Here is a 21,260-nt window from a genome sequence, read left to right on the forward strand (position 1 = left end):
TCACATTTGCTTTGGGGTCAGGTACAAGCTGTGTTTCGTTTTGCACTTGTACCTTTTGGGTCTGTTTTTGTCCTATGATCCTACTTATCACCTGCTTCCATTATAATTGGATGTTCATTTTATGGCCCTGTGAAGATCTAAGCACCAGCCATTAGCAACAATTAAAACAATATAATGTCCCTGACTGAATCGTGGACCTGGGGCACAGGTGCATCCCCTGAGTACTTAGTCTAAGAGTGTAGACCTCTTAGATTGCGACACACAAAACAGCCAATAGGGGTATTTTCTTGACTCCTAACACCAGCATTTATTATTTTTACTGTTCTATGCTTGTGGGTGATTCTGGAATCAGGTTATTAGGGGTCAGACACCTAGTCTTTCAGTCCCAGGCTTTCTCTGAGGAGAGAGGGATGGCTGAGAGGCAGGAAGCTGAGTGATAATTTGCCTTTCATTTTTTTCTCATTTCTTGAACAGCTTTAATCCTATCTGAACGTACATACTTCTTGCTATCATCTCATTTTTGGATGAATTTAAATAGAAGATGTTCGTTTTTTCGAACATAATATATGAAATTTTGGATGAATTCTGTTTTCATGTCTGGTTACCGCAACAGGTTCACTTTATCTGTTTGTTAATTTTAAAGTTTAGTTATTTATTAGAAGATCAAGTTATATTTATATGTACACAGCTGCCCAACCCAAAGTTTAAGTTAGAAAAAGAAATGGAAGAAGGGGAGGAAGATACCCTTTGATATTTTTAGCATAAAGATCATATATCTTCATGTAAATACATTAAATAATAATAAAACTATCCAAAAGGAAGTTCCATTTATTTTTCACGTAGGGAATATATTATATGCCATGCTATCCCAAGATTCTAAAGTTATTTTTATCTTTACTGATTTAATAGGTATTGAATCAGATATGTGATTTTAATGTAATAATTTTATTATTATTACGCTTTAAGTTCTAGGGTACATGTGCATGACGTGCAGGTTTGTTACATAGGTATACATGTGCCATGTTGGTTTGCTGCACCCATCAACTTGTCATTTACATTAGGTATTTCTCCTAATGCCACCCCTCCCCCAGTCCCCCACCTACTAACAGGCCCCGGTGTGTGATGTTCCTCTTCCTGTGTCCATGTGTCCTCATTGTTCAACTCCCATTTATGAGTGAGAACATGCAGTGTTTGGTTTTCTGTCCTTGTGATATTTTGCTGAGAATGATGGTTTCCAGCTTCATCTATGTCCCTCTAAAGGACATGAACTCATCCTTTTTTATGGCTACATAGTATTCCATGGTGAATATGTGCCACATTTTCTTTATCCAGTCTATTATTGATGGACATTTGGGTTGGTTACAAGTCTTTGCTATTGTGAATAATGCCACAATAAACATATGTGTGCATGTGTCTTTATAGTGGCATGATTTATAATCCTTTGGGTATATACCCAGTAATGGGATTGCTGGCTTGAATGGTATTTCTAGTTCTAGATCCTTGAGGAATCGCCACACTGTCTTCCACAATGGTTGAACTAATTTACACTCCCACCAACAGTGTAAAAGTGTTCCTATTTCTGCACATCCTCTCCAGCATCTGTTGTTTCCTGACTTTTTAATGATCACCATTCTAACTGGCGTGAGATGGGGTATCTCATTGTGGTTTTGATTTGCATTTCTCTGATGACGAGTGATAAGGAGCATTTTTCTATGTCTGTTGGCTGCATAAATGTCTTCTTTTGAGAAGAGTCTGTTCATATCCTTTGCCCACTTTTTGATGGGGTTGTTTGTTTTTCTCTTGTAAATTTGTTTAAGTTCTTTGTAGATTCTGGATATTAGCCCTTTGCCAGATGGATAGATTGCAAAGATTTTCTCTAATTCTGTAGGTTGCCCGTTCACTTCGATGATAGTTTCTTTGGCTGTGCAGAAGCTCTTTAGTTTAATTAGATCCCATTTGTCAATTTTGGTTTTTGTTGCCATTGCTTTCGGTGTTTAGTTATGAAGTCTTTGCCCATGCCTATGTCCTGAATGGTATTGCCTAGGTTTTCTTCTAGGGTTTTTATGATTTTAGGTCTTATGTTTAAGTCTTTAATCCATCTTGCGTTAATTTTTGTATAAGGTGTAAGGAAGCAATCCAGTTTCAGCTTTGTGCATATGGCTAGCCAGTTTTCCCAGCACCATTTATTAAATAGGGAATCCTTTACCCGTTGTTTGTTTTTGTCAGGTTTTCTCAAAGATCAGATGGATGTGGATGTGTGGTGTTATTTCTGAGTCCTCTGTTCTGTTGCATTGGTCTATATATTTGTTTTGGTACCAGTACCATGCTGTTTTGGTTATTGTGGCCTTGTAGTATAGTTTGAAGTCAGGTAGTGTGATGCCTCCAGCTTTGTTGTTTTTGTTTAGGATTGTCTTGGTTATGCAGGATCCTTTTGGTTCCATATGAAATTTAAAGTAGTTTTTTCCAATTCTGTGAAGAAGCTCAGTGGTAGCTTGATGGGGATAGCATTGAATCTATAAATTACCTTGGGCAGTATGACCATTTTCATGATATTGATTCTCCCTATCCATGAGCATGGAATGTTCTTCTGTTTGTTTATGTCTTCTTTTATTTCACTGAGTAGTGGTTTGTAGTTCTCCTTGAAGAGGTCCTTCACGTCCCTTGTAAGTTGGATTCCTAGGTATTTATTCTCTTTGTAGCAATTGTGAATGGGAGTTCACTCATGATTTTGCTCTCTGTCTGTTATTGTTGTATAGGAATGCTTGTGATTTTTGCACATTGATTTTGTATCCTGAGACTTTGCTGAAGTTGCTTATCAGCTTAAGGAGACTTTGGGCTGAGATAATGGGGTTTTCTAAATATACAATCATGTCATCTGCAAACAGACAATTTGACCTCCTCTTTTCGTAATTGAATACACTTTATTTCTTTCTCTTGCCTGATTGTCCGGGCCAGAACTTCCATTACTATGTTGAATAGGAGTGGTGAGAGAGGGCATCCTTGTCTTATGCCAGTTTTCTAAGGGAATGCTTCCAATTTTTGCCCATTCAGTATGATATTGGCTGTGGGTTTGTCATAAATAGCTCTTATTATTTTCAGATACATTCCATCAATACCTAGTTTATTGAGAGTTTGTAGCATGACAGGCTGTTGATTTTTGTCGAAGGACTTTTCTGCATCTATTGAGATAATCATGTAGTTTTTGTCATTGGTTCTGTTTATGTCATGGATTATGTCTATTGATTTGCATACATTGAAGCAGCCTTGCATCCCAGGGATGAAGCCCACTTGATCATGGTGGATAAGCTTTTTGATGTGCTGCTGGATTTGGTTTGCCAGTATTTTATTGAGGATTTTCACATCAATGTTCTTTGGGGATATTGGCCTAAAATTCTCTTTTTTTTGTTGTGTCTCTGCCAGGCTTTGGTATCATGATGATGCTGGCCTCATAAAATGAGTTTGGGAAGATTCCCTCTTTTTCTGTTGATTGGAATAGTTTCAGAAGGAATGGTACCAACTCCTCTTTGTACCTCTGGTAGAATTCGGCTGTGAATCTGTCTGGTCTTGGACTTTTTTTGGTTGGTAGGCTATTAATTATCGCCTCAATTTTCAGAAGCTATTATTAGTTTATTCAGAGATTCACCTTCTTGGGAGGGTGTATGTGTCCAGGAATTTCTCAACTTCTTCTAGACTTTCTAGTTTATTTGTGTATAGGTGTTTATAGTATTCTCCGATGGTAGTTTGTATTTCTGTGGGATCAGTGGTGATATCCCCTTTATCATTTTTTATTGTGTCTATTTGATTCTTCTTTCTTTTCTTCTTTATTAGTGCTGCTACCATTCTATCTATTTTGTTGACCTTTTCAAGAAAAACACCTCCTGGATTCACTGATTTTTTGAAGGGTTTTTTGTGTCTCTATCTCCTTCAGTTCTGGTTCTGCTCTGATCTTAGTTATTTGTTGCCTTCTGCTAGCTTTTGAATTTGTTTGTTCTTACTTCTCTGGTTCTTTTAATTGTGATGTTAGGGTGTCAATTTTAGATCTTCCTTGCTTTCTCTTGTGGGCATTTAGTGCTGTAAATTTCCCTATAAACACTGCTTCAAATGTGTCCCAGAGATTCTGGTATGTTGTGTCTTCGTTCTCATTGGTTTCAAAGAACATCTTTATTTCTGCCTTCATTTCGTTATGTACCCAGTAGTCATTCAGGAGCAGGTTGTTCAGTTTCTGTGTAGTTGTGCAGTTTTGAGTGAGTTTCTTAACCCTGAATTGTAATTTGATTGCACTGGGGTCTGAGAGACAGTTTGTCGTGATATCTATTTTTTTACATTTGCTGTGGAGTGTTTTACTTCCAATTATTTGGTCAACTTTAGAATAAGTGTGATGTGGTGCTGAGAAGAATGTATGTTCTGTTGATTTGGGGTGGAGAGTTATGTAGATGTCTGTTAGGTCTACTTGGTCCAGAGCTGAGTTCAAGTCCTGGATATCCTTGTTAATTTTCTGTCTTGTTGATCTGTCTAACATTGACTGCGGGGTGGTAAAGTCTCCCATTATTATTGTGTGAGAGTCTAAGTCTCTTTGTAGGTCTCTAAGGACTTGCTTTATGAATCTGGGTGCTCCTGTCTTGGGTGCATATATATTTAGGATAGTTAGCTCTTCTTGTTGAATTGATCCCTTTACCATATGTAATGGCCTTCTTTGTCTCTTTTGATCTTTGTTGGTTTAAAGTCTGTTTTATCAGAGACCAGGATTGCAACCCCTGCTTTATTTGCTTTGCATTTGCTTGGTAGATCTTCCTCCATCCCTTTATTCTGAGCCTATGTGTGTCTTTGCACGTGAGGTGGGTCTCTGAATACAGCACACTGGTGGGTCTTGACTCTTTATCCAATTTTCCAGTCTGTGTCTTTTAATTGGGACGTTTAGCCCATTTACATTTAAGGTTAGTATTGTTATGTGTGAATTTGATCCTGTCATTATGATGCTAGTTGTTTTTTTCACCCGTTAATTGATGCAGTTTCTTCCTAGCATTGATGGTCTTTACAATTTGGCATGTTTTTGCAGTGGCTGGTACCGGTTGTGTCTTTCCATGTTTAGTGCTTCCTTTAGGAGCTCTTATAAGGCAGGCCTGGTGGTGACAAAATCTCTCAGCATTTGCTTGTCTGTAAAGGATTTTATTTCTCCTTCACTTATGAAGCTTAGTTTGGCTGGACATGAAATTCTGTGTTGGAAATTCTTTTCTTTAAGAATGTTGAATATTGGCCCCCACTCTCTTCTGGCTTGTAGGGTTTCTGCCAAGAGAGATCCACTGTTTGTCTGATGGGCTTCCCTTTGTGGGTAACCCAACCTTTCTCTCTGGCTGCCCTTAACATTTTTTCCTTAATTTCAACCTTGATGACTCTCACAGTTATGTGTCTCAGGGTTGCTCTTCTCAAGAAGTATCTTTGTGGTGTTCTCTGTATTTCCTGAATTTGAATGTTGACCTGCCTTGCTAGGTTGGGGAAGTTCTCCTGGATAATATCCTGAAGAGTGTTTTCCAATTTGGTTCCATTCTCCCCGTCACTTTCAGGTACACCAGTCAAACGTAGATTTGGTCTTTTCACATAGTCCCATATTTCTTGGAGGCTTCGTTCGTTTCTTTCCATTCTTTTTTCTCTAATTTTGTCTTCTCGCTTTATTTCATTAATTTGATCTTCAATCACTGATATCCTTTCTTCCACTTGATCGAATCGGCTGTTGAAGCTTGTGTATGCTTCACCAAGTTCTTGTACTGTGGTTTTCAGCACCATCAGGTCATTGAACTCTTCTCTACACTGATTATTCTAGTTAGCCATTCATCTAATCTTTTTCCAAGTATTTTAGCTTCCTTGCGATGGGTTATAACATGCTCCTTTAGCTCAGAGAAGTTTGTTATTATCAACTTTCTGAAGCCTACTTCTGTCAACTCGTCAAACTCATTCTCCACCCAGTTTTGTTCCCTTGCTGGTGAGGAGTTGTGTTCCTTTGGAGGAGAAGAGGTGTTCTGGTTTTTGGAATTTTCAGCCTTTCCACTCTGGTTTCTCCCATCTTTGTGGTTTTATCTACCTTTGGTCTTTGATGTTCGTGACATATGGATGGGGTTTTGGTGTGGTTGTCTTTTCTGATGATGTTGATGTTATTCTTTTCTGTTTGTTAGTTTTCCTTGTAACAGATAGGTCCCTTAGCTGCAGGTCTGTTGGAGTTTGCCCTTGGGTGCACTCCAGACCCTGTTTGCCTGGGTATCACCAGCGGAGGCTGCAAAACAGCAAGTATTGCTGCCTGATCCTTCCTCTGGAAGCTTCGTCCCCGAGGGGCACCCACTTGTATGAGGTGTCTGTCAGCCCCTTCTGGGAGGCGAGGCTCCAGTCAGGCTACCTGGAGGTCAGGGACCCACTTGAGGAGGTGGTCTGTCCATTATCAGAGCTCAAACGCCGTGCTGGGGGAACCGCTGCTCTCTTCAGAGCTGTCAGGCAAGGACATTTAAGTCTGCAGAAGTTGTCTGCTGCCTTTTGTTCAGATTTGGCCTGCCCCCAGAGGTGGAATCTAGAGAGGCAGTAGGCCTTGCTGAGTTGCAGTGGGCTCCACCCAGTTCAAGCTTCCCTGCTGCTTTGTTTACAGTGTGAGCATAGAACCGCCTACTCAAGCCTCAGCAATGGTGAACGCCCCTACCCCTGCCAAGCTCCAGCATCCCAGGATGATATCAGATTGCTGTGCTAGCAGTGAGCAAGGCTCCATGGGTGTGGGACCCACTGAGCCAGGCATGGGAGGGAATCTCCTGGTCTGCTGGTTGTGAAGACCAGGGGAAAAGTGCAGTATTTGGGTAGAAGTGTACCGTTTCTCCAGGTACAATTACTCATGGCTTCCCTTGGCTAGGAAAGGGAAATCCCCCAACCCCTTGCACTTCCCGGGTGAGGCGACGCCCCACCCTGCTTCAGCTTTCCATGGGCTGCACCCACTGTCCAACCAGTCCCAATGAGGTGAACCAGGTACCTCAGTTGGAAATGCAGAAATCACCTGTCTTCTGCATTGATTTCACTGGGAGCTGTAGACCGGAGCGGTTCCTATTTAGCCATCTTGGAAGCAATGATAATCATTGTTACTGTGACATAATTACAAACGAATTGTTTTAGTCAAAACTATTTTTTTTTTCTTTTAGTGGCTCAATTGGTAAGTTGTTTTCTATCACAGTCTTTAGTAGCACAATGTAGCTACTTGGTGAACACAGAGAAATGTAAAGAAACCGTTCTATTTATCTTTGTCATACTCTTGTTCAGTTTGCTTGTTGATGTTTTTTTTGTTTTGTTTTGTTTTGGTTTTTTTCAAGACAGAGTTTCACTCTGTCACCCAAGGCTGGAGTGCAGTGGTGCAATCTCGGCTCACTGCAACCTCACTTCTGGGGTTCAAGCAAGTCTCCTGCCTCAGCCTCCGGAGTAGCTGGGATTACAGGCATCTATCACCATGCCCAGCTAATTTTTTCTTTTTAAGTAGAGACAGGGTTTCGCCATGTTGGCCAGGCTGTTCTCGAACTCCTGACCTCAAGTGATCCACCCACCTTGGCCTCCCGAAGTGCTAGGATTACAGGTGTGAGCCACCATGCCCAGCCAACATATATTCCTTAACTCAAAAATACTGTGGTATTGAAAGCTATGTGTTTTTGCTTTAATCTAAGTAGAATTCTACCTTGTTAGCTGTATTCTTTTTTAAAAGGACATGTAAAATAACTATGTGTCTTAAAACTGAAAACTCCAAGTCCTCAATCCTAATGCCCCCCTTTAGGAGTCAGATTTCTTTTCACTTAACTTCCTTAAGACTTTCCAGTGTCTCCAGTTTGACCCCAGAACTGTGGCCACGCTTAGTATTTCTGCTATGTAGCATCAGCTCTCATGACAATCTCATAAATGACTACTTTTTTATAGCTTTATTGAGATATATCTCACATATCATAACATTCACACGTGAAAGTGTACAGGTCATTGGTTTTTAGTATATTTGGAGTTGTGCAACTGTCATCACAATCTAATTTTGGAACATTTCAGCCTCACGAAAAGAAATTCCTGCACATTAACTACCATTCCCCATTCCTGCTTGTCCCCTCCCAGACCCCAGGCAATTATTATTCTAGTTTCTGTCTCTGTGGGTTCATCTAATCTGGACATTTCATATAAATGGAATCACACAATATGTGGTTGTTTGTGACTGGCTTCTTTTACTTAGCAAAATGTTTTCAGGGTTCACCCATGTTGAAGTATTGTGGACAATTGAGTACTTTATTTATTTTAATTATTGAATACTATTCTGTCACGTGCAGATGCCACATTTTATTTATCCTTTCATCAGCTGATGAACATTTAAGCTCTTCTCACGTTTAGTCTGTTATGAATAATGCTGTTGTGAACAATGTACAATTTTTGTGTGAATATATGTTTTCAATTCTCTTGGGTATTTATGTTGGAGTGGAATTGCTGGGGCACATGCTAAACTCCATGTTTAGCACTTTGAGAAATGGACAAACTATTTTCTAAAGTGGTAACTCAATTAGCTGAGCATGGTGGCATGCACCTGTAGTCCCAGCTACTTGGGAGGCTGAGGCAGGAGAATCTAGTGAGTCCAAGGGTTCAAGCCTGCAATGAGCTATGCTTATGCCACTGCTCTCCAGCCCAGGTGACACACCAAGACCCTGTCTTTAAAAACTAAACAATAAAATAAAATAAAATAAAATAAAATAAAATAAAATGAAAGTAGCAGCTCTGTTTTACATTCCCACTAGCAATATATGAGGATTCCAATTTACCCACATCCTCACCCACACTTACTGTTTGTCTTTTTAATTGTAGCCACCCTGGGGTTGAAGGGACATCTCATGGTGGTTTTGGTTTGCATTTCCCTCATGACTGATGATATTGAACATCTTTTCATGTGCTTATTGACAAAAGCCCACTTTTGATGTGTGCACATGGCCTGAGCCAAAAATCTTGTTGTCTTCCGATGTAGTTTTGAGTATTTTCTTCCCTTTTGTGAGACGATTTGGTTGAGAATAAAGAGACTGTGCTGACGAACACTTTAACTCAGCTATGAAGTTAAACAGAAAGTTTGCTTTCTGTTTTATGAAAGAGTATTGGTGACTTTCTGGGATGGATGGGGGGCAACTAATTCTTGTGTAAAGATTTCTAATCATAGAGGAGTAAACTCTAAGGTACGTGAAGTTTGCTTGGTTTTGATGCTCCTAGGTTACCATTATATGCTTTTCTCTACCCAGTGAAGAGGCTGTTTTTCCATTTCCTCTAATGCCATACTTTCTATAGAGTCCTCTTTCAGGCTGGTTCTTTGCACAGGAAGTGAAACATACAAACATTAAGGAATATGTGGTGGAAAAAGAAATCTCATTGTATTTCTTTCCCAAGCTTATTTTCCGGGAATAAAGGAATAACAGACTAACATTTTTAGTGAGAAATTACAGCAACATCAAAAGATGAAGACTTTCTTTGAATAACCTCTGTATCATTTGAGGCCCATCCAGGTGCATATGATTGAAAAGCAAACCCGGGGTAGCTTAACATGGGTAACATATTAACTCCCATAGGCTGAGAGGGCTCCAATGGTATCATCCAATCTGTGTGTCAGAATTTTGGCTCCCATGTCATTATTCTTGGGATGCTTCCTGGAAGCTTCCAGCTCACACTATCACAACATTCAGCTTAAGAAAAAAGAGACATTACTTATCTGATACTCCAAAGTCTTGGAACTGAGTCTCCTTGGCCCCAGATGGCCTGACCAGAGACACATGTTTATCTCTGAATCAGTGACTGTGGCCAGAATGAGAATGGTGGAGCTGCCATTGGCCTCATCTAGTCCACATGGTCCCCAGTAGTTCCTATGGTGGAGTGGCTTCACTGCAGTCATGTGGGCCGAGGCTGGCAAAGTGTGGTTAGGAAGCGAGACGGAGTCTGTGTGGCAAGATGAGGAATGATCACTTTCTACTCAAAACCACAGACCACAGACAGGTTTCTTCTCTCCAAGGGTAGTTCTGGGAAGGACATTAAGCAATCATCTAGGGCAGTAGTTCTCAAACTTTAGCATGGGTATCGTTTGCTAGGGCTTATTTGTCCCACGCTCTGTATTTTAGAAGCAGATATTTTTCTACTTGCATGGGTTTAAAGATGGAGATGAATTTTGCCTCAGGATGAATCACTCCCCCACTGAGTTTCACCAGTACCTGGTTTAGATTTTATATATATATATATATATTTTTTTTTTTTTTTTTTTCTTCCACTTTTTTTATTTTTATTTATTTATTTATTTTGTGACAGAGTCTCACTCTGTAGCCCAAGCTAGAGTGCAGTGGTGTGATCTCGGCTCACTGCAACCTCCACCTCCTGGGCTCAAGTGATTCTCATGTCTCAGTCTCCCAAGTAGCTGGGACGACAGGCACACACCACCACGCCCAGCTATTTTTTTGTATTTTAGTAGACACGGGTTTTACCGTGTTGCCAAGGGTGGTCTCAAACTCCTGAGTTCAGGTGATCTGAACCATTTGAAGACAGGAGAGAGGCTTGGAATAACTCCTTCCCTGGTGCCTTCACAGGGAACATGACTCTGCAATAATAAAGTGTCACAAACTGGGTGGCTTAGACAGCAAACATTTATTGTCTTTCAGTTCTGGAGAGAAGTCGGAGATGAGGGTGCCAGCAGGGCCATGCCTTAGGACCACGGTATTGAATGTTCTCTCTCTGATTTTTTTTTACTGGGTTAATTGTTATTGCTTTCTTTCTTTCTTTCTTTTTTTCAAATAGAAGAGATAAAAGTGTCAGAAGATGACGAAATGGAGAAGCTGTACAAATCGTTAGAGCAAGCTAGTCTGTCTCCTCTAGGGGACCGGCGGCCTTCGACTAAAAAGGAGTTGAGAAAATCCTTTGTTAAGCGGTGTAAAAATCCATCTATAAACGAGAAACTCCACAAAATCCGAACATTGAATAGCACATTAAAGGTAACAAAATTTCAAATTGTGGATGAACTCTATGGATGTGGGGCAAGGAATGGCTAGTTCTGCAAAGAGATTCTTGCTAATCACAGCGTGTTTGTGTGGGTGCAAGGAAGGGCCGTAAAAGTAAATATAATCTTTATAGGGTAAGATGACCTTGACATTCTTAAAACACTAGGACATTCACACGGTAGCGCCCAAGGCAGTTTTTCACAATAGGCCTTGATTTTTGCATTCACTCTGGTATAAAATTTCAAATTTTAAACTTCTAGACAACAAGGACCATGCATAATTTTTTTGGTAACCCTTATACTTAGCACAGTACCTGGTTCAATAAATGTTGATGAGAGACAGAGACCATCAACTGGTGAGACTAAACAGTCGTATAAATAAGATCTTGAGTTTTCATCTGATTCATGCAAGGTGCCATTCTTCAGGACTACATCCAGAAGAAAATGTCGACTTCAGCTGCATCAAAGATGTAGTGATTGTCAGCTGTGGGCATTGCAGCCAAGGAGCACCGTGAGAGCCCGACAGTGGGAAGTACACACTCTGTGGTAATAGACCAGCAGATGTTTTCACAATGGGAATAAGGGACAGTGTACAGGAAGTACTGAAGCTATTTTCAGGGCCTCCCTGAGCTGAAATGGTTCTTCATAACAAAAGTGTCCTGCTTTCACATTTAGATTATAGCATGAACAGGTGGAGGCTAGGATACTTTGTCGAATAGTCCTGATTTAGCAGACGATTTATCTGAAAAGCTTTGATAAAATCTGTAAGTGAATTTTGTTTTGTCTATGGCCTTTGGCATTAAGAACTTGAGTCATTTTCCAGGAAGAAAAGTCAGCAATTGAAAGGACAAGGCTACAAAGGCAGGCTGAGTGGCTCTTAGTCAGGCGTCCCAGTTAGTCAGTAGAACATCTGAACACCCTAAAAGGCTGCAAAAATGAGGCTGGAATGGAAAAAGAAAAATGAATTTTAATTATACGAAGAGAATACAAATGCAGAGAAATTCACTCTTATTTAATATTAACATTTTTATTGATAATAAAAGATATCACTGGCCGCCATTTCACAGTATGTACAAAGCTGATGAATATGTTTGATTATTCAATGTAATATGTCATCGTGTATTGAGATTTTACTGTCTTCTTTGTCTGTGATAGCTGATATGAGTGAGTAAAGTTTTCACTGAGCAAGTGTTTCCTGACTCTTACTATGTACCAGCCACTATTCTAGGTGACTGGGACCACTGAATGGACTCTACTGGGTGTAGAAACAGAGGAAAACAAATACATGATTGAAATGAAGTGCAAAAATACTACGATTGAGATGTGCTCAGGGTGCTTTGGTGGCCTGAGGGGGAAAGTGACTTACTGGGGGCATTAGAAACACTGTCACGAAGTCCATGAGTCAGGAAGAAATGAATAACAAGAGAAGGACATTCAAGGAAGTGGAACATCTGTCAACAGATAATAAGCTGTCGTCCATGTTGGGAGAAGCAGGAAGTAGAGGCCAAGGAGAGCATGTGCAGTTTGAGTCTGCACATGCAGGAAAAAGGCTGTGGCCTCAGGCCTTCCACAGGGCAGCAGACTCAGGATTTTAGATCTTTACAGGCACCATACCCTCACCTGGCCACTGTGGGGCCAAGTTTGTGAAAAGAGTTAGTGTTACCATTCACTATGGGTCTCTGTGACCTTGTGCTCTCCATGCAGTATGACCATGTCACTGGTGAATTCAGCAGCTTTTGCTTTTCTGTCAGTGTATCAGTTATCCAGTGCTAGGTAACAAATTAGCCCAAAGCTTAGCAACTTCCAACAATCAGCATTTATTATTTCAAAGTGTCTGTGGCCAGGAATCTGGGTGTGGCTTGGTGAAATGCCTCTGCCCCCAGGTCTCTCACAAGGCTGTGATCAGGGTGTCAGGTGGGGCTGCATTCATTCCTCCATGGAGAGGGATCAGTTTCTAAACCCTTGCACGTAGTCATTGGCAGGATTCAGCTCCTTTCAGGTTGTTGGACTGAGGGTCTCAGTTGCTTTCTGGCTGTTGGCCAGAGGCTACCCTCAGTTCCTTGCCATGTGGGCTTCTCCATAGGGCAAGTCACAACTTGGAAACTGGCTTCTTTCAGAGCAAGCAACACAGTGAGAGTAAGTGAGTGAGATGGGTTATAACCTAGTGGCAGTAATGACATCACATTACTTTTGCAGCATTCTATTCAGTAGAAGCAAGTCATTAGGTCATCTCGTCTTCAGGGAGGAGATTACACAAGGCCTTGAATACCAGGAAGCAGAGAAGATTAGGGGCCCGCTCAGGGCTGCCTGCCCCACCCAGCTGGGGAACTGCTCTCTCTGGACATTTGTGGGAAGCAGCTCTTTCCATAGATCCCTTAGGCTTCCCCAAAGTGTAGTGCTGGGGGCTGATGAAATACAACACGACCCATGTCATGCAGTCCTATTAACCTCAGGAAATAAGAGGATATGCTGATGTGGAAATTGGTCTTGCTGAAGAAGCCAAACAAAAGCAAAGCACATCAACCTATTCAAAGGAGAGAGAGAACTTGGTACATGTGTGCATGTTCATATTGGAAGGGTATAATAATTATTTCTAATTGTTTTTAAAATTCAAAGCAGTCAAGAGAGTGGTTGCCTTTGAGGAAGAGGAGAGGATGGGACTGAGAGGGGATGTGAATGGAGCTTCTGAGTGCTGGCTGCGGGTCCTTCTGTGACCTCGATAGTAGTTGTATGGAAGTGTTTATTTTGTGATAATTCTTTAAGCACATTTTTTCTATTTGTGCACTTCTCTCTGAGTATTATATATTGCACAGAGAATATATCACACACAGAGGAAATGTTTATTTTTTAAAAGCTTCAAAGTAGGAGTGTGGACAAGCAAAGACAACAGATTTCATGCAGAAACAAGGAAACTGTTTTAACAATAATGTTTATATTTGCCATAGGCGCATTCCGTAAATCAGAAAAATCCCTGCACTGGGATAGTGCTGGAATGAACGCACTTCAGGGAAATTCTTCTAGGAAGTTGAGCAAACTTCCAAGTTGACCTTGAGCAAAAGTTGATCGTATTATGTTGTACACGAAATACAGATATTTAGGAATTTCTAACAGCTCACAGTTCACTGACTTTTGGCTAAGCCTCTTTTTATTTTAAAATAAATTATTAATGGAATGATTAATGGGTCCAACTGAAACTCTCTCTGAGTGACTCTGACCTATGTCACAAGAGCGGTGAACCTCCTCTTCCCATAGCTGCTCTGGTAGAACACATTTCCAAAGCTTAGGTCTTGAGTCAAGCCACGCACTGACTATTTGGAGTAAAAACTGAAAGTACAGCATTCTCTCTTTCATGCTATTTTTGGAGTCCCTGCCAAACCTTGCTTGCCTGCCAGAAAGCAGAGCGGATGTTGTGAAAGCAGTTCAAAGCCCTCCCAAAGCCTCCTGCGCCATCCAGGAGAAGCTGGGCTGCTGGACGAGGCCCAGCCCCAGGGTGCCCGGTGTAGGAAGGAGCGTGGAAGGTTCTGTTGTTGTCATTAATTTCCTTCTTCTGTATTATTGTCTACATTTTTTTTTCTTTCATCCGTGAAAGAACTAACACAGATTTGAGCCAAATGGTAAAAAATGTGAACTGCTTAGAGCCAAAAGCCACATGGGAAGTGTCAGCTTAATGCCCAAAATTGAAGAGACCCTTTTCTAAAAATTTTATTAGATGTAAAAGAAGGGTTAATTCATGTTTGCTTTTTCAAAGTCAATTTCCCTGATTTTTATTAACCTTCAAAGATCTTATTTAGTTTTTTAATATAAAAAATTAGGATCTTCCTCTGAAGCAGATGTCTAAATTTCTTTAGAACAAAATAAAACTCTTTAAATAACTTTACATTAATAGCACTATGGTGATAGCAGAGGAAGAAAGCTTTTTTTTTTTTTTTTTTAAAAGTTGTTTTGGAAGCGTAGATATTGAAAACTCAGAGAGAAGAAATATGCTCTTTTGGCCCTGTCTAACTTTCTATAAACAATCCCTCTGCTTTCCTACTGCACCATTTTTTCTCCATTTTGGAAGGAAGGTTTCATATCTTTATCCATCTATATGTCTATCTTCTGTCTGTCTCTATCTATCTATCTATCTATCTATCTATCTATCTATCTATCTAATGGCCTATCTATCTATCTATCTATCTATCCAGCTATTGATCTATAAATCTATCTATATCTACTTTATTTGTTTAATGGATTTCCTCAGACTCCAAATAGGGTCCAGAATGCAAAAGAGAATAAAAAGCAAATGGGTAATTCATTTATTCATTTATTTCTTATTTTATATATTCATTTTTTCAACAAGTATTCGGCGGATGTCTACATGTGTCAGTCATTCTTTCAGGCACTTGGGGCTATATAGCAGTGGGCATATGAGACAAAAGGCCTGCCTTCAGGAAGCTTATGTTTTAGTAGGAGAATAAACAAGCATAATTGACTATTAAGTTTTATAATATAATAAGTGATGATAGATTTGATAAAGAATAGAAAAGAGAGGGGATATAAAATATTGAGGAATTGATATTTAAATAGGAAAGACGTGAAAGGCCTCCTTGAAAGACATAATTGGTATAAAATCTGAAAAAGGAAAGGGAATGAGGCTTGAGGTTTTCTGAGGCCAAAAATGCAAACACCTTGGGGCAGGAGTGTGCCTAGGGCATTTAAGGAAGAGCAGGGAGGTCAGGGTAGCTGTGATGTAGTGGGGATGGAGCATGGGGAGAGTAGCAGTGTGCCAGGGACACGGGGATTCGAGCCACTGAGGACCTCATTGCCATTGCAAACACCAGCTTCTACTTGGAGTAAGACAGTGACCCTCTGGAAGGTTCTGAACAGAGGGGTGGCATGCTTTGTGTCATGTTTGAAGGTAGAATCATCAGGCTTTGCTGGTGGATTGGGTGTGATAGAAGGAGTCAAAAATGACTCCAGTGTTTGCCCTGGGCAACTGGAAAGACAGAGTTACCATTAAGTGCTTTGTGGAAGACTACGTTAGGAATAGGGTTTGGTGTGTATTGGAAGTTAGTGGGTTGGGTGGGGATGAAGAGAATAAGAGGAACTTAGCTTTAGATATGTTATTTTTGAGATGCCTTTTAGGGGTTGATGTGGAACTGCTGAAGAGGAAGTTTAGACAAATGATGGTGGAGTCCAGGGGAGAAGTAAGGAGAGATATAAATTTGGGACCCTCAGCACATAGGAGAGTGGGAGAGATTACATGTGATTACCAAGAGCATGAACATAGATAGAGCAGAGAAGAGCATACAAGCTGGTGCTCTAGAACACTCCAGTGAGAAGAAGTGGCATGATGAGGAGGAACCAAAAACCAAGGTGAGAGTAAGTAGCAATTGTGGGACAAGAAAAATCAGGAGAATGTGTCACAGGAGCACAATGACGAAAGTGTTCAAGAAGGAGGAGTAGTCAATAGGTTTAGGTGCTGCTGATAAATAAGTTGAAGTTGGATCATTGGTTTAACATTGATTTAATGGATTATGGATTTAACAACATGGAGGTCACTGATGGTCTTCACAAGAGCAGTTTTGGTGAACGGTGGGGGCCAAAGCCTGGTGGGACTGAATCTATGAAGAATGGGCCATTGGAGACAGGGAGAAAGTGGAGCATTAGCTGGACAGGGATTTGGTGGCAGAGAGGAATTTTAAGATGGAAGAAATAACAGTGAACATGTATACCAGTGAAACTGCTGGAGGGGATCTGGGAAGTTGGTGAGTCACAGGAGAGAAGATAATTGCTGGGATGAATTTCTCAAGTAGGAGAGTTGGGGCCATTGTACCCAAGTGGACGGACTGGGCTTTGCTAGGAGCACAGATGTTCCGTCTTTGTGAACAGGGCGGAAGGCAGCATATATTTGTATCCATGTAGTTCATGGGCAATAGGAACTTGGGAGAAGTGCTCTTCTGATGGCTTCCGTTTCCTCAAAAAAGAGACAGCAAGGCCATCAGCTGTGAGTGAGGATGAGAGAGGGGGTTTGAGATGAGAAGAGGTTTTGAAATAGTTATTTGGGAGACTGCCAGAAAAGGGATGTGAAAGTGTGATGACCGGAGAGTAGTGAAAATCCACTTGCTGGCAGTGGTTGTGAAGTTTTAGCTTCACACATGCTTTCCTGGGTATAGTCAAAAAGGGTGGTTCAATCACATGCATTAGTTGAATGTCCACATGGCACTTGGCATTGTGTTAGGTGCAGGGAATACAGGGATGAAGGAAATGTTTCTTGTCATCTTCTTTAAGCTTTAGAAGAGGGGCCATGACTTATCCGTAAATACCTAAATGTACATTGGTAAGTTCTCAGAGGGCTTCACTGGAAGGCACGAGAACATAAACACTTAAAAGCTCATCAGTCCAATTTTGGAGGTGCGGGGGAGGTTTCCTTTATAATGTGATGCCTCAGGTGAGTAAGATTTACGGGTTATGAAAAATTGGGTGGGCCGGGCGCAGTGGCTCACGCCTGTAATCCCAGCACTTTGGGAGGTTGAGGCGGGTGTATCACTTGAGGTCAGGATTTTGAGACCAGCCTGGCCAACATGGCAAAACCCTGTCTCTACTAAAAATAGAAAAATTAGCCGGGTGTGGTGGCGCACGCCTGTAATCCCAGCTACTCAGGAGGTTGAGGCAGGAGAATCGCTTGAACCTGGGAGGCGGAGGTTGCAGTGAGCTGAGATCAGGCCACTGCTCTCCAGCCTGGGCAACAGAGTGAGACTGTCTCAAAAAAAAAAAAAAAAAAAAGAAAAAAGAAAAAAGAAAAGAAAAGAATTGGGTAAAGAAAAATTGGAAAGTGTTCTCTGTAAAAGAAACTCTAGAAATTAGAGTTTATCAGGTGAAGAAAGGCAAGGAAGAGTCTCCATGTGGCACAACGACACGGAGGTGTGAGCTAGTGTTGTGTGGGTGAGAAAATGCACGCCAGTACATTAGACTGGAAAGTCAGAAGGAAGCAGAGTATCAACAAATGGTGCCAGTGCAGGTGAAGAGCCTTTGGTGTAAGGGGATCCATGAGGGGCACTCGGCATCTCGATGCCTCCCTGCTCTGCTAAGTGGAGGTGGAGTTGATGTGGGCACTGGAGGCAGTGGTCTTGCTCAGGAGGCTGTGTCAGCAGATCAGGTGTGATACACTGAACTGGATATCCACTCTTAGGACTATGGTCAGGGATAGAGAAAACAGGCATAGATTTGAGATACAATTGTCAGGGCTGAATATTTGTTTTTAATATGGAGGATGAACATCTTATTTTTACTCCATTCCTTGTCTATAGAAAACTCTAAGCTGAGCTAGACATTTCAGAAATGTGTGTCATTGGTTACAGAGGAGGCAGAGTGGAATAGCACCAATAGGTTGTTTATTAATATTATTGGAATACATACTGTTTTGATGGAAGGTTAGTAGCCTCTTCTTTGACTAGAAAGATAACCTGTGTATTTAGTCTGTGTACATTAATTAAATTAATGGCATTTATTAAAATAAAGATAATTCAATAAAATCTTAAAAGATATATTTTATGTTGCCTTATGTCCTAGGTAAAGTGTTACGTTCCAATTTTACTTAGCGAAGTTTGAATAGTCCATGAAATGCTAATACCTTCAGTGATAAGTTTTAGGAGGCATGAGTCCCACACCAAGGTATAATTGTTACTGCGGTGTGGAATCATGGATTGGTCAGGGAAAGGCACCATAGAAGACCTTTGCTATATGTCTAGATCTTCCACCAACTCTTGGGTGGGATACTTCACTTCTTTGCGGCTAGCATATGCAAACAAATGTCGTATTTGTTAGGCTTGATGCGGGAATTAGAATATGAACGTGCAAAAATGCTTTGGTAATTTTATGTGAATGTATATGTGTACTTGTAAAAGAGTTGGTAAAGATGGTTTATGTAAATTAAGACACTCTCAACATCCCCCCTTCCCCTTTTTTTCTACTCGCACAGTGTAAAGAACATGATCTGGCCATGATTAACCAGTTGCTGGATGACCCGAAGCTGACAGCCAGGAAATACAGAGAGTGGAAAGTCATGAACACCCTGCTGATCCAGGACATCTATCAGCAGCAGCGGGCTTCGCCTTCCCCTGATGACACTGATGACACCCCCCAGGAACTCAAGAAATCACTTTCTTCTCCCTGTGTTGAAAATTCCATTTGAGACACAAAGTCAGGGTTTTAGCCTCTTATATTTTATCACGAGCAACTCTTCAAGATATTGCAAAAGCTTACATTTTTCCTTAAAAGGAAAACTGAATCCCAGTCCTTCAAGCATCAGCTTCCCATCTAAAGATGCACCTTACATGAAGATAATCACCAAATACACCAGGGCTCCTCATTCCAGTCGTAACGCATCCATTGAGACTGGAATGATTGAGTTCAGTTGAAAGGCGTTTTTTGTGTTCCTACTGGGAGCTCACGGTGATGCAGGGCTCTAGGAGGGATGTGAGAAATGTCTGTTCTGTTCCTTGCTCTCCAGAGAATGCTATGGACGAAAATCAAATTTTACCAGGAATAATTGTCCATGGAAACATTCTGTTTTTCAAAAGAAGAATGTACATATGCCACTTGGCTGGGAAGCTGTGTGGCCCAAATCACTTTTTGAGTGGAGGAATGTTTTCCATAGCAGTGACTGCAAGGACAAACGTGGTGTTGCAGGGCAAAAATTCCTTGCCTTTGGTATAGAATGGTGGTGCCTTTTCCACGTGTTGGGAAATACTTGATAGACAGTGGCGTGTGGGAGAGCTGAAGGAGGAGGCGTGTTCCATATTCCACTCACTCAAAGGACAGCTTAGTGTTTTCACACTTTGTGCAGGTTAGGGGATCTGATTAATGTTTCCTTTCCTTACAACAGCTAGAGAAAACATCTCATCACAATTGGCGACCTCTACTCCCTTCGAACTTTCCTACTCAGCGGTAGGAGATAGTAATATGTCCAGCAAAGAATGTCTACTGCTCTTGTCCTTGGCTGTGATCCCTATACATAGTGTGAATTTATATCCAGATTTCCCAGGATCAATATTGACAAGATGACTTTGGCATCTGAATTGTTTTAATATCTTTACTCAAAAAAAAAAAAACAAAAAAACCCCAAAAAAAACAAAAACAAAACAAAAACCCACGGAAACAACAAAGGAGTTAAACATGATGGTTTTATTTTTGTATGTTTATATGTCACTTGTGTGCTATGTGAATAGCTATCTATGTTTGTTATTTAAATATATTTATAGAAGTTCAAATTACTAGTGTTTTAAAAGATGATATACTATTATATATTGTGCTTAGTATATATTTGATGAGTCTAGACTTTTTTGCTTGAGAAAAATAGAAATACTGTTGATTCACTGGTGTTACGATGTTGCACTATAATGTCTGAGGAATGCTCAGGAAATCTTGTGGGGAAAAAATGGGGCATGCATTCATAATTTTTCTTTTTCTTCCCCACCCCAAACCCCATGAGCTCGTACATTTAGATTTCTATCTCTTGTCAGTCACTCTTTTAACCAGAAAAGGATTTTCATCTTAGATTATCCTTTCTATTAAATAAACTTTAAGCTTTGCGCCATTTATGCCTGCAAACCTTAGATCAAAGGCAACACAACTAATGTCATCTTTTCATTAAAGACTAATAGAAATTTGGAAATCATTGTGGTAAAGAGAGCTCATAGAGAAACAATATGAAAGTCTTCCCTTACTAATCACCATGAATATTTCTCATCATAGGAATAACCACAACCCACCGAGTACCCATGTTGGCCCTGCCTACCCGTAACAAATTGTTGACATAACCTATTTTGTTTTATAGCTTCAAAGTGTGGCTTGACATTCAAACGGAAGAAACCACTTGAATTATATCTGCAAACAAAATGGAAATAGTTATTTCCCCAAGCTTTACTAAGAAGCCTTAATACTCTGTAAACAAACAAACAAACAAAGAAACAAAAAACAACCTTAGCATTAAGAAATAAAAATAAAAAACAAGAAGCTACTAGAAGCTTCTCTAAGATAAGAGGCCAGGCCAATCAGTTTGGCCCAGCAAACATGTGGGTACTTCTCCACCTAGGGAAGCTAGTGAAGATGAGTTTGACCTGTGGTGACCTGACGGAGGGAACATTCGGATCCTCAGATTGCACCCTGATGCCCTGGTCTGGGAGAGCAGTGCTTTAACCTTTTGGCCCTGGAAACTACTGATTCTTTCTGTGATTAGCAGATACTAGAAGGGAAATTATTTAGGATTGGCAATGTAAAG

The 21,260-nt window shown here is 40.7% G+C and overlaps 1 protein-coding gene across 2 annotated transcripts in view; it reads left to right on the forward strand.

The window, feature by feature from the left end:
• IPCEF1 (interaction protein for cytohesin exchange factors 1) overlaps positions 1–19,390 on the forward strand; it is a 202,401-nt gene extending 183,011 nt beyond the window's left edge. Inside the window, exons 11-12 of one of the 2 annotated variants that reach the window (XM_025383396.1) lie at positions 10,801–10,994; positions 18,960–19,325. In XM_025383396.1, the coding sequence (XP_025239181.1) occupies positions 10,801–10,994; positions 18,960–19,172 (407 nt within the window). In that variant the 3' untranslated portion in view covers positions 19,173–19,325. Of the gene's footprint in view, positions 1–10,800; positions 10,995–18,959 lie in introns of both variants that reach the window. The other variant, XM_025383395.1, reaches the window with a different exon arrangement.
• Positions 19,391–21,260: the final 1,870 nt, after the last annotated feature.

Source organism: Theropithecus gelada, chromosome 4 (genome assembly GCF_003255815.1).
Source record: "Theropithecus gelada isolate Dixy chromosome 4, Tgel_1.0, whole genome shotgun sequence".
Taxonomy (NCBI): Eukaryota; Metazoa; Chordata; class Mammalia; order Primates; family Cercopithecidae; genus Theropithecus; species Theropithecus gelada.